Raw genomic sequence first — 15,091 nt, 5'->3', positions numbered from 1 at the left:
CTATAACCTGAATCAAGGAGACCTACGCAAGTTCGACCCGGTAAGTGAACTAGAAATATTATGCAAGAAATTTTGCACAACATTAATACATTACGCTATTCATCAAGCCGAATTTAAGATTTTATTTTATGATGCAATATTAAAAAAAGTAATGACTATAACGAAATATCGTCTGTTAGGGTCGACAAAAACGTTACTAAACAATTCCGTGAAGATAACGAAACACAAAAAAGGATGATAAAACACATTATGACAACCCTATCATAATATTTAATGAAGCAAAATTTCGCCCAAAACCACTTAAAAGTAACGCGCTTAATTAAACAATGCCATCAAGAAGAGTACAAGCACCTTTAACAGCTTTTTGCCAAAATAAAAATACCTGTCAGTACCTGTACATGAAATATTCACTCGCTAAGGGTAAGGGCTCGGGGGAGCAGTAATTTAAATAAATATTATTTCACCACATATTTTATGTATGAGCGCCCGACCCTTACAGAAAGAGAACATAATACGAAAGCCCTCTTAAATGTTTCATATGTAACTCTATTAAGGAAAACACTGTTTTAACCTTTATTCTGCTATACAGTTGGTAACAGTTTTCAAATAAATAATAAACATAAATAGGATATTCCAGAACTAACAACGTTACTAAATTTAATATGAATACAGCCTTCACTTTCATCATTATTGTCATGAATCAAATTCTGTACCCGTATGAGTTTTTGCGTTTTGACAAAAATGACTGCTTTTGTATTTGTTTACGTATTTTCCCATACATTTCCAATCAGCGCCCCTAGTGGACTGTATCAGAACTGATTGGAAATGTATGGGCAATACGTCAACAAATACAAAAACAGGCATTTTTGTAAAAAACGTAACTCATACTAACCCATACTATGAGTTCCCTTAGCATGACTGTTCCACATATGGACACGAATTTTGTATAGCAATTAAAAAGGTTTAGGGTAGTATTTCTTAAAGTAGGCTAACGCCCAATTATGGGCGTAAGAAGCCTACAGGGGGCGATGAAGGGTTTAAAGAAAATTAGACATAGGGAAAAATACAGGTAAAAAATTAGACATAGGTAATAGGTGTAAATATCGAAAAACATCGTTCGTTCCAAAGATTACCATAGCAACCTTTAATAAATAAATACTATCTTTATCAAATAATACTAAATAAACAATTTTCAACAATACTTTATAAAGATAAGGCTAAGTCTTATAATGTCTTCACAGTTCATACGTTACCTCTACGAAACAAGTAGAGTTGTGCTAATAGAGCTAACTGCACAAACGTTGTAGTTGGTAACAAATGGTCATTATCCTAGTCCTGAGCACCTACAAATAAATTTAGACAAGAAGTCACAGGTGTGTTGTCTAAGAACTTCATAGTCTCTTGTATTAGTTTAATTATCTAAATATATCATCCATGTTCCCTAATTACTCGAATGGAGTACATATTAACTGCATCAATATTTTGATTTATCTGGTGTTGTAATTTTGCAGTAATTATTTTTCGGTTATAAGTAACACTCCTCAACTATAATTTCGTTACTTAAATGAAGATTTTAATTACGTACTTCGTAATGTTGTTACTTTGTAATACTGGTGCATTTGTTCTGCTTAATACACATGCTAAAATTAGCTTTTGTGTAGCGGAATATCGACATTTCCTAGAAATCAGGTTTCTAACATAATGTATCTAGGTATAATAGCAATGGTGACAGAAGTCGACGAAATTAAATAGGAAAGATGCAAGTAGTTTAAAGATTACGCAAATTTGCTGGGTAAATTAAATTAGCCTTTGACATTAGCTGATCACGGAAGATCTATAACCAATTTCATATAGAACAGAAAGTACCGACGTAATCCTACCTCAGGTATATCTACCTCAAGCTAATCTTAGATACGTTTCTTTCTGTAAGTCTTTGTATCTGCGAACTAATATATTTAATATACTTTCTTCACCCAGATGCTTCGAATAAGTATACCTTTCAACACCATCGCTACACCTATTTCTTATTAGTAAGTGGTAAGCACTGCTGTGTTCTGGTTTGAACAGTGTGGTAAGGGGATATACTTATCCGGGGCGTTCCAACTTAGTCCTCACGGGTAGCGGAGCATCTTTGACCGACGTCAGGTAGGAAACTTAATCTTATCTGGGGTTGATTACATTTGTTCATGGGCGGCAGTAGCCATTTACCATCAGGTGGACTGCATGCTCGTCTGCTACCCCCATAGAAAAGGCTACTCCCATGTTATAGAAAAAAAACAATCGTCCTGTTTACGTTATATAGGTGTGGCGATAGTGCCTTTGGACTCAAGAACATTCTGCAATCTACCTTCAAATCGAATCCAGCTCTCCGCCTGGTAAACCCAAAAGTGACCACGCCACGCACTCACCTAAACAATATGACATACAACAGATGGGCAGTAACGAGATTTTGTTTTTAATATTAGTAAACGTGATTTAATTATTCGCAGTACAAAGCGTCGGACACGTAAACTTCGCGCCATTAGGCAGTTGGCAAGGAGCGGCTATAATGCGCGCTACGTGAGCCTTTAAGACTTCGTTTCATCCTGAATCTGCTGAAACACTGCAATTTAAATTACTTCCTGGATTTAAAGTACTAAGTTGTAAATCAAGGTCCAGAATTCAAAGTTAAATTGGATTTGAAAAGGAATTTAAAGTAATACCTACTGCTCGATAGAGGCTGTACAGCATTGGATTTTTAGAAGTGTATTTAGACATTTTTTTAACCGACTTCAAAAAAGGAGGTACGGTAATGTATGTAAGTTTGCTTGTCAGCGATTTTTCTAAACCATGTCAATAATAAAAATAATTTTATTATGTATCATGCGTTACACTGAGACATTGAGTATATTTATAATTTATTTTAAAATACAGATACTAAATCTGCACAACAGTATCGAAACTGGCGCCCTCTGCCAGGGCTACTTATACCACAACCACCGCGTCATGGACGCCGACCTATTATCAACATGTACAACAGATGTGACTGGCAGTAAGCAACGAAATTTTGTTTTTAATATTAGTGTAAACGTGATTTAATTATTCGCAGTACAAAGCGTCGGACACGTACCATTCACGCCATTAGGCAGTTGGCAAGGAGCGGCTCTAATGCGCGCTACGTGAGCCTTTAAGACTTCGTTTCATCCTGAATCTACTGAAACACTGCCATTTAAATTACTTCCTGGATTTAAAGTACTAAGTTGTAAATCAAGGTCCAGAATTCAAAGTTAAATTGGATTTGAAAAGGAATTTAAAGTAACACTTCTCGATATAGTACTGAATTTTAGAGATTTACCAAATTTTGAACTGTATTATAATTATAATTAAAATAATAATCAAAAAGATTATTATTTTAATTCCGTGTTACATCTAAACATTGATTATTACATCGTGAGGAAATTTATATCTGAGAGATTTATAAAACAAAAAAATCTCAAGGTATGTCAAGTTCACGCACTTGGCCAGCGCAGTGGAATCCTTCTCATTCTGAGAGGAGACCCGTGCCCAGCAATGGTACAGTAATGGGTTGATGAAAACAATTTTCTTATTTATGCAAAAATTACCACCCAACACCGAAATATTATATAAACCTGTTTAGCTAATTCATCTTAATAAAAACAGCAAAGATGTTCAAAAAATCATAAATTTACAACAATGACAGCATTGGAAATAAAACCGAGACAAAAGTATTGAAAAACCGTTACAACTCCCATTTGTCGGGTCGCTTGCCACTTTCAGACGGTTCGCCCGGGTAGCTAGAACTCGCTTTTGAAATAAATTCCAGAAAAAAATCCATTTATGTCTCTCGTAGACTAATATTTTATTCCAGTTGAGTCAGAAAATATAAATTTGCGCTATCATTATCATAATGAAACTGAATAAAAGAATATTCATAAAATTGTTGGCTATGATATTTCTTAATTCTTAAGTTTGCGTATTTTGATTACTTTCTGTAAATTATGGATGTCTATTTAATAAAATCTGACTGATTGACAGGCAATTTACATCACAGATCGGTTGATTTAGAAAAAACTATTTTGAAAAGTACATACTTTTTTGTTCTTTATTTTTTGAGCAACGAAAATGTATAGGATTCGTACGTATTAGATAAGTTCTAGGCTTTATGTCGAGAGGTAAATAAAATATTTATCTTGTAATATATTCGTGATATATTTGGGCTCAGTAAAAAATATACGGTCAGAAAATTGAGAACTTCAGCACACAATATACTTCAGTAATTTTATGTAATCTAGTATGATTACACGAAACTCCTACATTGGATATGTAGATTAGTAAATATAAAATAAACTGGAAACATATTTTGCCAAAAAACTTATACTAACGTATGAGAAAAAATATCTAATTTCGTCGAACCACTTTAGACGAAAACGAAATATAGAGTAGCACAATTTTTTCGGGATCCCTGTAGGTTTAGCGCTTATTCCCAGTAAGTGTTTATAAGAATCTAGATGAGTAAGGAATTTTCGATTCTGCGGATACAAAATGTATAAGAATGTTGGGACCGAATTTATTTTCGAATCCTATACCAAATTCAACGGCGTTAAGGCGCATGACGCGAATATTGGCTAGCCTAAAGATAAGTGTTTATCATTTTTAGGGTTCCGTACCCAAAGAATAAAATAAGGCTATTACTATCCGCTGTCTGTACAAAGCTCTATCTCTTGAATCGATACGCAGTTGAAATCTTTACAGGGTGTGTATAATTAAGTCTGCTACCCCAAAGGACTAAGCTGGAATTCCTCGTAAAAGTATGTCTCCCTTACCACTCTTCAGATCAAAGCACAGCACCGCTTAACATTGTTGTTATTAGGCAGATATAGGTGTCGGAGTCGAACCATAGAGGATACTACCACCTAAAACCTTCTATTCTTCTGTTTGGCAAACCTCGTCAACTTGGCACAATTTTTGTCGCAACGTCAGGCACAAATAAATCTAGGTTGAATGCTCAGTTTTCCCTTTTAGTTCGCAAGAAATCCCTTCGATAATATATCCACAAAAGAGTAGACTGGCAGTAACAATTCGATTGAAAAGTGCGAATGTAAATGAGTCAGTCACATTTAATGAGTGAAAATCGTGATTTACTGCCGCAGACGGCTCTGCTAATTATTAGCGCACCATCCGCTGTCCTCGATCGTGATTTATAGCGAAAAAACATCGACTGATTTCGTTTACGGATTTTATTTTTATTCTAGCGTTGATTACAAATTGGGATACATTTATTAAAGTTGTTTTGATACATACATTTTGAGAAATCAATATACATCTTATGTTGCGTTCACACGCTTGGCGATTGCTTCATAGTCCAAACCACAAATGTTTTGATTGATAAAAAAACTATTCTACAAGCGCTTGCAAACCTATACTATGTATGTATGAAGGTGGTAGAACCCTTTGTGGTTCGACTCCGACGGCACCACTGCCACACCTATTTCTACCTAATAACATCAGTGGTAGGCGCTGCTGTGTTCCGGTTTGAAGGGTGTGGTAAGGGAGACAGACTTTTCCGAAGCGTTCCAGCTTAGTCCTCAGGGGTAGCGGCGCATCTATGGCCGACCTCAGGTAGGAATCATATCTGGTAAAAAAAGTCGAACTCTTTATCTTTACAATTGAATTCATAACGATTTGGCAAGTCGTACGTTTGCGGCATAATACATTGTAGATGCCTACAGAAAAATCAGTAAAATCATAGATATACTACTAATAACCTAAATAGAATTGAAGTCATACATGAAGTCAGTTGTGTTTGTTGTTACCCAAGATAAAGAGCCCCATCTTAGGTCGCCAGATACATTGCTGCGTCTGCCTTATCACACAGCGCTTAACACTGACGGCGGCGTCGGAGTCAAATAACAAAGCCTTAAAAAATACACGTTAACTCTTATAAAATTGGATTTTTCCTACCAAAAGCTATTCAGATTGAATTTGGAGTGCGAAACACGAACGTAAATGAATCCGTCGCTTTTGATTAGTCAAAAGCGTGATTTATAGCCGCAGACGACACGTAGCTTATGATGGAAAATGTCAGCAGATTTCCATTTTTCGGACCCCAACACGACCATTCCAAAACGTAAACGAAAATGTTTCAGTTTCGTACGTATTTCATATTTTGTACGTTACTTTTATGCTACGTACCGTAGGTACCATATTCGCATTTAACGATTTCTTTTGCGTATAGCTACGCGATATTTAACATCCATCCTACTACAAGAAATCCTTCACAGTTTCAGCTATCCGTCTATGGAACTCTCTTCCTGTATCTATTCGCAATGCTCCATCCCTATGCTCCATCAAAAATCTAGTAAAATGTCATTATCGTCAGCTCTAACTCTATCTCTGTTTCGTTTCTCTCCCATATGCTCTTGCTATGTGTAATTTTATTTCTTTGTTCATTTTTCTGTCACAACTTTGTTAAATCTAGCTCCTTTCTTTTAAATACGTATGTCTTTCATTAATTTGTTCCAAAATTTGTATTTTATTCCTTACAACTGTTATTTGCACCCTACCTCTTATTCTATTTCTTGTTACTTTAACTCCGCACCTGTAGGTTACCTGGAAGAGATCGCTGATTAGCGATAAGGTCGCCTATTGTATTTTTAAAATTATAATTTTCCTTGTGTATATTTCTTTTATGGGTACAATAAAGCATATTATTATTATTATTATTATTATTATTATTATTATTAATAAAATATGTTTTGTAAAGTGATTAACTTCCTTTATTGTTAGTTGTATCAAACATTAGAAATATTTATGACAAGTATACTTTCGTAACTTTGACGTTTATTGTTTTTCTTAAGTCATACATTTGATAATTTATAAAAATATAACCTGAGGTAAAAATATAGGTCTGTGATATAGCCTCTTACGGTTTTTGTACATATGTATAATATAATCTCACAAAGTAAATACGTAACATACATTGTAGTAATGATAATAAATCCTACTTAAGCTGCTTTATGTGAAATTTATTATCTCCGAGACTTAACCACGCAGGTAATTATGATAAAAGGCGCCGACACAGTTGGTCTGTTTAAAAGTGTTAATAAATTTCTGCCCGCCATTATTTTTGTGTAAAAGGTGTGTAATTTACATCTCGACACCCATACCCCATCATTTGTATTTCTAAAGGGCTCCCTGTGTTTTAGAGACACATATAAAAGTACACAAATAAAATCAGACCCAGACGAAAATAAAACTCTATCTAACCGGGAATAGAATCCAGATCCTCTGTAGATAATGTACTAGGTGGTACGTAAAATATAATATCACAGATATAGTATTTTGACGAGTATTGATAGTAATGACTATATGGGACCATAGACTATGAGTACAGATCTCCTGAAGAACCTATCCATTGTATTTTTTAGCTTCTTGGAGTAAATATGCTAAACTGTCCGATAACCTCTTCATACACTATAACTGACGAAAGAAATCTTCTGTCCCTGTAGTCACAAAAATAGTGTTGGAATCGCTTACCAAATTAGATATTAAAAATACCTACATACTTGGGATGTTTCTATTTGTAACTAAAATAGTTACAGACTCGTTGTACTTTACTGTTAACTTGTAACATAAGATTAAGAGTAAACAAGGTGTACCCGACAGTAAGACACGTAAACAATGAAAAATGGTATAACAAAGCAAGTAATAGCGTTGCTAGGAGCCATTATTGACACCTGGGACCACCGCTCCGTTAAAAACCCTATAAATTCGACGAATGGCCACGGCTATGTGGGAAGCGTCAGTTGCACAACTTGCTAGAGATAGGCCGGTATCTTACGCTGATTTTCTACCCCCATTCATAAGGGTCGACGCACACGTAACACCTTTTTTGGAAAAGAACAATCGAAACCCGAAAATATTGTATTTCCTAAGATAATACTTTTGTTTCAAATAATCTAGACACTTAAAGTTATCTTCTTATTTTTATTTTATATTTAATGTAAGACCTGTTTTATAAATGCTTCATATGTACACTGAATTTCGTAATACAATTTAAATATACCTAATCTGTAACTACGAAACGACGCACACTGTAAAGTGGTGCATAATTTGCACTATTCTTTAAAATGACTAAGAAAGCAATTTCGAAAATATAACCCTGAAGGACTAAATAGGGAATAAAACCTGTCAGTAACTATTTGGTAGGAACGTGTGAACTTACCTTAACTTCCTCTTATAATGAAATTGCAGTTAATGCTCGTAAACCTTCAAGTAATGGACGGCATGCTGTATTAAACGTAGAGTGGGCTCATAATATGTGCCGGATACTCGGTCTTTGATATCCTTCGAATTAGTACGGAAGGGTACGAATACTTCCTTAACGCTAACGAGTACTATGATCGCTGGTTCCTGCTTTAACTTGGTGGCATAGATTAGTAAAGATTACTTACTCCTAAGAAGAAAATGTACCCATTTTTGAGAATTGAAATAGTTGCGTAAAAAAGTTTTGCCACGTCTCCGTGCTAAAATGTCCCTAAAATATTTGAAATGATTATTTATTTATTATGTAAATTACGCAGTATTAGTTATTTATTCGTAAATTTTCTCTAAAATGTTTTAATTTGCCAAGAATTCAAAAAAAGAACTTACTACAATAAGCCGTTTGTGGCTTCATTCAATTTCAAGGCGGCGAAGTATCTTTACTAATCTATGCTTAGTGTCTTGAATTTTACATCTTTCACGTCCAAATAAAAATAGTCTATGTTACTCCCTACAAGCTTCTTTCCTTAGTAGGTTAGTTTAAATCAAACAGTCATTTCTTAATAATTATGAGTTTAAAATAAGCACAAGCATATGTTTATATTTAAAGGGTAAAAACATTACTAAATGATACACTTATTTTCATAGACCGCTTGATATAGTGGGTAAAATAGTAGCTACGTTTCGGGCTAGATCTCAACAGGCAAATATCTGTTCTAGTCATGTGTTGTATCTGCTCTAGATATTGATGTCTTTGTGTGGACTTTGCCATATCATCCACGATAAAAGGAATCTTTGCTACACCTAGTAACTGTATTTGTTGTTGTTGTTCGATGACTATCCACTATTTTTATACATATTATTATCCATTCGCATTGAAGGTGGTAGAACCATTTGTGGGTAGACTCCGGCAGCACCACCACAAGTATTTTTGCCTTTGCAGTGTTAAGCGCTGATGTGTTCTGGTTTAAGGGTATGGTGAGGGAGACATACTCAGGGATAGCAGCGCATCTGTCGCCGACGTTACCTATGAATATCTAAATCTATCTGGGGTTGATTACAAATTTCCATGGGCGGCAGTAGCCATTTACAAGCAGGCGGACTGCATACTCGTCTGATACTCCTATTATATTTATTTATTATAAAAAAAAAAACACTTAGCAATTCAAAAAAATACCCGCGTCCAAATAATCCGTCAATTTTATAGTGCAGATATGTTATAATCATTAATAAATAAAACCACTCCAGTGATTTCACTTAATTCCCCAATATCAGCAGGTACAGCTGTGCCTATTTTTGAAACATGGCAGTAAGGCATAATGAGGGAGATTATATAAATTTATCAGCGAAATTTTCTTTCATTCTTTTGGGATAATAGCGTGTACTGAAGTTTTTCTTTCGGGAAAAAGAAAATGGTTAAGTTAAATTTCTTTGTGTAATTAATGTTAGGAGTCGATAAAGGGCTAAAAAAATATTCTTGATTATGAATTAATTTAAAGTTTATTTAAAATAAGTAGTTAATAGACTGATTTTTATAAATACAGGTTTATAAAAAAAAATCTTTATACATATAAATATCTATATCCGCCATACCATGGCTAAGTTTTACTAATTCAACTTAATTGTACTTTTTTTTATAATATAGAAGTAGTAGACGAGCCTGCAGTCCACCTGATGGAATGTGGCTACTGCCGCCCATGGACATCTGTAATCAACCCCAGATAGGATTAAATATTCCTACCTGAGGTTGGCCACAGATGCGCCGCTACCCCTGAGGACTAAGCTGGAACGCCTCGGAAAAGTCTGTCTCCCTTACCACACCCTTCAAAACGGAACACAGCAGCGCCTAGCACTGCTGTTATTAGGCAGAAATAGGTGTGACGGTGGTGCCGCCGGAGTCAAACCACTGAGGGTTCTACCATCTTCGAGTGACGACATGTACATTGTACAATACAAATAATAAAGTTATTATTGTGTATATAAGCCCCGTAACAATATTATTTGTGTATATCTTTTTCGACATATTTTCAGGTTTTTAAGATAGTTAGTGTTCATTTCATAATAATTTATTTAGACAGTTAAGTTTACCTGTATTGAAACTTAACTTATTAAAAGTATATGCAATAAACACAGAATAAGAAAAACTAGAAATAATGCTATATCATCAAGGGGGTTATTATGAGTGACAATCGAAGGTCGTGGGCTGTCTTCAGGATCTTCAGCGATACGAGTTCGTGTGACGCCTTCCTAAGTTAATATTATGTATGAAACCATAATTAACACAATAATAAAACAGCTTCCAAGGATATAAATTCTATTGATTGTATGATACCTAATTATAATACTTAGAAGGGACTTAGTTAGAAGATCCTATATTTATCATTAATTCATTTCTTACCTAGTTATTATGTTTTAGACGTTATTTATGTTAAAGGACAATTTAAATCCTGTTCTTGTGGTGAACTTTAGCGAATAATTATACCTCGCCTACTTTCTGAGATGACGGGGCAGTGACCGACCTGCTTCAGAATCTTAAGAGTCTTACCTTACGAATAATGATGTGCCTTCACGAAAATTTATGGGAAAATATCTGATGTCAGGATTGGAGATTTGAAAGATAAAGACAAAATATGTACTGCGAACGTATTTTTAAAATAAAAACAGTCCATTTGGTATTTCAGAATAATACTTAACAACTTATAATTTCGTTATTGATGTGCCTCCGTAAAACATAAGCAATGATATGAAGAAGCTGTGTGTATTTTGTATAATCTGTGGCTAGAATATTTATCTATACCCTGGTAAGCATTTTTAGTTCTAACTTTTGACACCAGAGGTCGCCAGCAATTCTACGCGGGAACCGTATGATGTATGTTTTCCCTCTCGGCACATAATATCGGTTTTATTGTTATGTAAAGCCGTTATATTATTAATATATATTCAATTAGCTTTCTCTGCCTTAAAGCAGCATAGTTATGACTACCAAGCGTTTCAATTTGTAAACTTGAGGTTTATTAAATCTTGGGGGGCAATACATTACACAAATTAAATGTTCCGAATAAGTTAGGAACCTTGTTTTAAATATAATGAAACCCCTATATCTATCTCACCATTTCCATCACATTAAAAGATTAATTCTAATATCAAAGGAAGCTGCTTAAAAATAACTTAATTATTTAAATAAATATCTACTCACGGAATATTTTTCAAACCTACGCCATACTGCGGTTAGAAGTTACATCAATCAATGTTCTGCTTGTTTTCTCTAAAGTAAGTTGAAAACGAAATAAATTTAGAAAATGTTTAATTAATCACAACCCTTTGCGACAAGAAAACTCGTAAAAAATATTTGAAAACATTTATTCTCGAACTTCATATGAAAACATTTTATAAAGATACAATCTTTGGTATTAAAAACAAGAATTCAACATGCTGGGTAATATATTACTTTTATAATAATAATGAGGTTTAAAGTTATTAATAATATTAACAATATTTACTGAAATTACCTTATTAACACTATTAATACTGGTCCAAAATCAGAGCAGTAATAATAAATCTTTGTGTAAGTTAATATACAATAACTGTATGTACAACAGACTACATTAAGATAATGACTTACAAATAATAATAATATCTGTAGTAATAACTGATATTCCTAAAAATCATGAAATTCGAAATTTATGACTAAAATGGAAAAATCTACCAACCAACATTCGTTTCTTAATTTTAATTAAAATTGTAACAAAAAAACCATCAAACAATCCTTTTTTAATTTAAATTAATTATTTTTTCCATATCAGTGAGAAATTATTATGACATAAAGGTACAACTATTAATAATGAATTTAATATTCGTTTAAAATTTAAAAGTAAAATTATTACACGCAATCTTTACTTCTTCTTAATTAAATTAATTCATTTATCCAAAACGGTAAAAAGTTATTATAACATAAAGGTACAATTATTAATAATAAATTTAATATTCGTTTAAAATTAAAAAGCAAAATCAATACACGCAATCTTTAGATCTACGTTGTGTAACAGAAACTTTATTTTATTATGTGTCTCTAAATACTAGCAATATCACACAATAATATTACTACATAGATATTACCTTAACTTACAATAATATTACCTACATTTACAATTACAATTACAAATTACACAGCGGAATGTTTACCAGTAATAATACCGGTATGTTTGTACTCGTATTCCCTGTCCGGTCTCTTCAGGGTGTCGCTTGCAACTGACTCTCCATTTTCTCTAAGTAGACCCTTCTTATCGCTGAAACAGAAATGGTATTATGAAAATACGTACAATATTAATGTGTATTATTTATCGGAATATAGAATTCACAGAGATGGCTTATAATAATTCCTTTTTAAGTAGAAACTTACGTGTTTACTTATTAGAAAGAAATAGATTATGTATTCATGTCTTCGTTAATGACTTGAACAGATAATTAATATTGTAATACATCTTTTAGCCTATAGTCTAGAAGAATTATATAACTTAATCATAAATTAGACGAACTAGATAACTTTTTGCAATTTTAAACAAGTTATTTAAATGAACCTTTCCAATATAACAGACCTGTGAAAAAACATTAAGGATTTTTTAAAACACATAGTTGAAGAGATACAATTTTAGAATCACTGTGAAATATAAGTATAAGTTTACTTTCAGTATTCTAGAACCTGTACATAGGCCCGTATGGTTTATTTCAATGGTGTATACATATTGAAAAAACCAAGAGATTTCTAGTTTCAAATAAAAATGCTATTTTCTAGAAAGATTAATCGTTTGCCATTACGTCTAGCAGATAGTATATAGGTAGTTTTACGAGTCTTACGTTTGCTTGCCAAATCGAAATACGGAAAGCCATAAATATTACTAGTGGACTGCGAATAGACGATGCATCTCGCATCTAATATACTATGTTATTTGCTTTTTACTGCTCAAAGAAAAATAACAGTTCGATGTAGAGAAAACATTACATAATAGGTAGATTAGAAGAATACCTAAATTAAGAGTTTAATTTTGCTGGCTTCTAAAGGGTTAAGTGCACCAGTATTTTTAATTTATTAAATTAATGTATCCATTTATATTGACATATGGATAATATATATGGATAATATATATGGATAAAAATAATTAAAACCGAAAGCTTAGTAATATTTAGCAGCCGCGGTGTTCTACGGTAACGGCCATTTTGATTTCCGATGAGGCTAAAATGACTGTCATCAATTTAAATGCTTTTTTTGGATTTGGGTTTATAGCTTTTGAGAAATTCAATGTCCTTCGTGTACCTACCATTCATATCCTTAATTTGGGGAATTTTGAAAATTAAATTCTTGCATCATTATCCTTTGGTCCAATTTTGGTTTTTGATTATAAAGATGTGATGCGTGGATACCTATATAAACATATACTTAATATAACCAGGCTCAATATGTAGTTGTATAATAAATCTATAAAAAAAATATTACCGTGACTGTAAATTATCTTCGATTCTTTTCTTATTCTTCTTATAACAACAGCTGGCGATGATGCCTTGCCGCCGCCAGACGAAAAGAATAACGTCTAATATCGCTAGACATATGAACACAACCACAACCGATATCCCGATAACGGCTTCAGCTGATATTAATGGTGCAGATTCATACGCCTCTGGAACAATAATAACGGGTTCAAAAACGATATTGTATTTCTATATCTTATTTTAAGCGTACGTATTGTCCACACAAAAGATTTTTGGTATTTCTTGAAAATCGGACATAATAATTCCCTTATAATAAATGTGAATTATATCCATTGAATCGAAAGAAAAGTAGGCAAAACTGTTTAGTTTGTTTAATTGATTTTCATAATATGATTATATTAAGTGGAGAACACACTAACATTCCACCTGAAAATAAGTAGTCTCTACTCCCATGGACACTTATAATTTAAGAACCAAATAGGATTGGAGTTTTGCTGAAGTCGGCCACGGATTCGTTGCCACCTAAATTCTCAGCCCAAAACAGTCAAAAATAAAACCAAAAATGCAGTGTGCGGCATATATCCTGTTCACAATAGTCTCGTAAATTCAAAATAATTTTACCTGGAGTAGTAACATAAATGTGTGTAGCGGAGTAATTCCCGAGTGAGGCATGGGCCAATATTTCTATGTAGTACGTCGAGTTGGGCTCTATTTGATTTAGTCGAAACTCTGTGGTCGGATCAATTCGCTCCTCTTTGCACAGGGACTCTTTAACTGTGGTATCGTTAATCTGAAAATCATCATCATCATTATTATTCCAATGATACTATCAAAGAGAGGAAAGAAGGTTAGGCTATGTAGAAAGGATTCGAAAGGTGGTTGAACCAGTATAGTCTTATCGGGCATGTCCCACTGCCACATCTATTTCTAACGTGAAGCAATTCTGTGTTACGCTGGGAAGGTGATGATGCCAACACACTTACGAAATATGAGGTGACCATCTTAGTCCTTAAGAGCGGAAATTTCTGTGATCGGCTTTAGGCAGAATCAGAAAAGTGTAGTAAGACAAACTTTCCCGAAATTCCAGCTGTTCTCATGAAGTGGCGCATCTGTGGCCAACCTCATCTAGGAATTTAATATTATCTGGGGTTCATTACAGATTTCCATGGGCGGCGGTAGCCATTTATCATCAGGTGGACTTCATGCTCGTCTGCTACTAAATTATAATAAAAAATAATAATCGGTTCTACATAAAGTTCATCACTGATGATTATATTCAACGGTGAGCACTTACTGACAGGTGGACTCCAAAATCGTTTCCACTCCAATCTTGAGTATAAAACAA

The 15,091-nt window shown here is 33.7% G+C and overlaps 1 protein-coding gene across 1 annotated transcript in view; it reads right to left on the bottom strand.

The window, feature by feature from the left end:
- Positions 1 to 12,324: 12,324 nt before the first annotated feature.
- Positions 12,325 to 15,091, bottom strand: part of LOC140757884 (fasciclin-2) — a 41,450-nt gene continuing 38,683 nt past the window's right edge. Inside the window, exons 15-17 of the mRNA XM_073093755.1 lie at positions 14,368 to 14,536; positions 13,754 to 13,934; positions 12,325 to 12,548 (exon numbers count right to left, since the gene is read on the bottom strand). Coding sequence (XP_072949856.1) covers positions 12,425 to 12,548; positions 13,754 to 13,934; positions 14,368 to 14,536 — 474 coding nt within the window. The 3' untranslated portion in view covers positions 12,325 to 12,424. The remainder of the gene's footprint in view (positions 12,549 to 13,753; positions 13,935 to 14,367; positions 14,537 to 15,091) is intronic.

The sequence above is a fragment of the Epargyreus clarus genome, unplaced genomic scaffold, assembly GCF_041222505.1.
Source record: "Epargyreus clarus isolate Ecla_fem2 unplaced genomic scaffold, WU_Ecla_fem_2.2 ptg000001l, whole genome shotgun sequence".
NCBI lineage: Eukaryota > Metazoa > Arthropoda > Insecta > Lepidoptera > Hesperiidae > Epargyreus > Epargyreus clarus.
The sequence above is the reverse complement of the archived record's forward strand: the minus strand, read 5'-3'. Positions and strand labels throughout refer to the sequence as shown.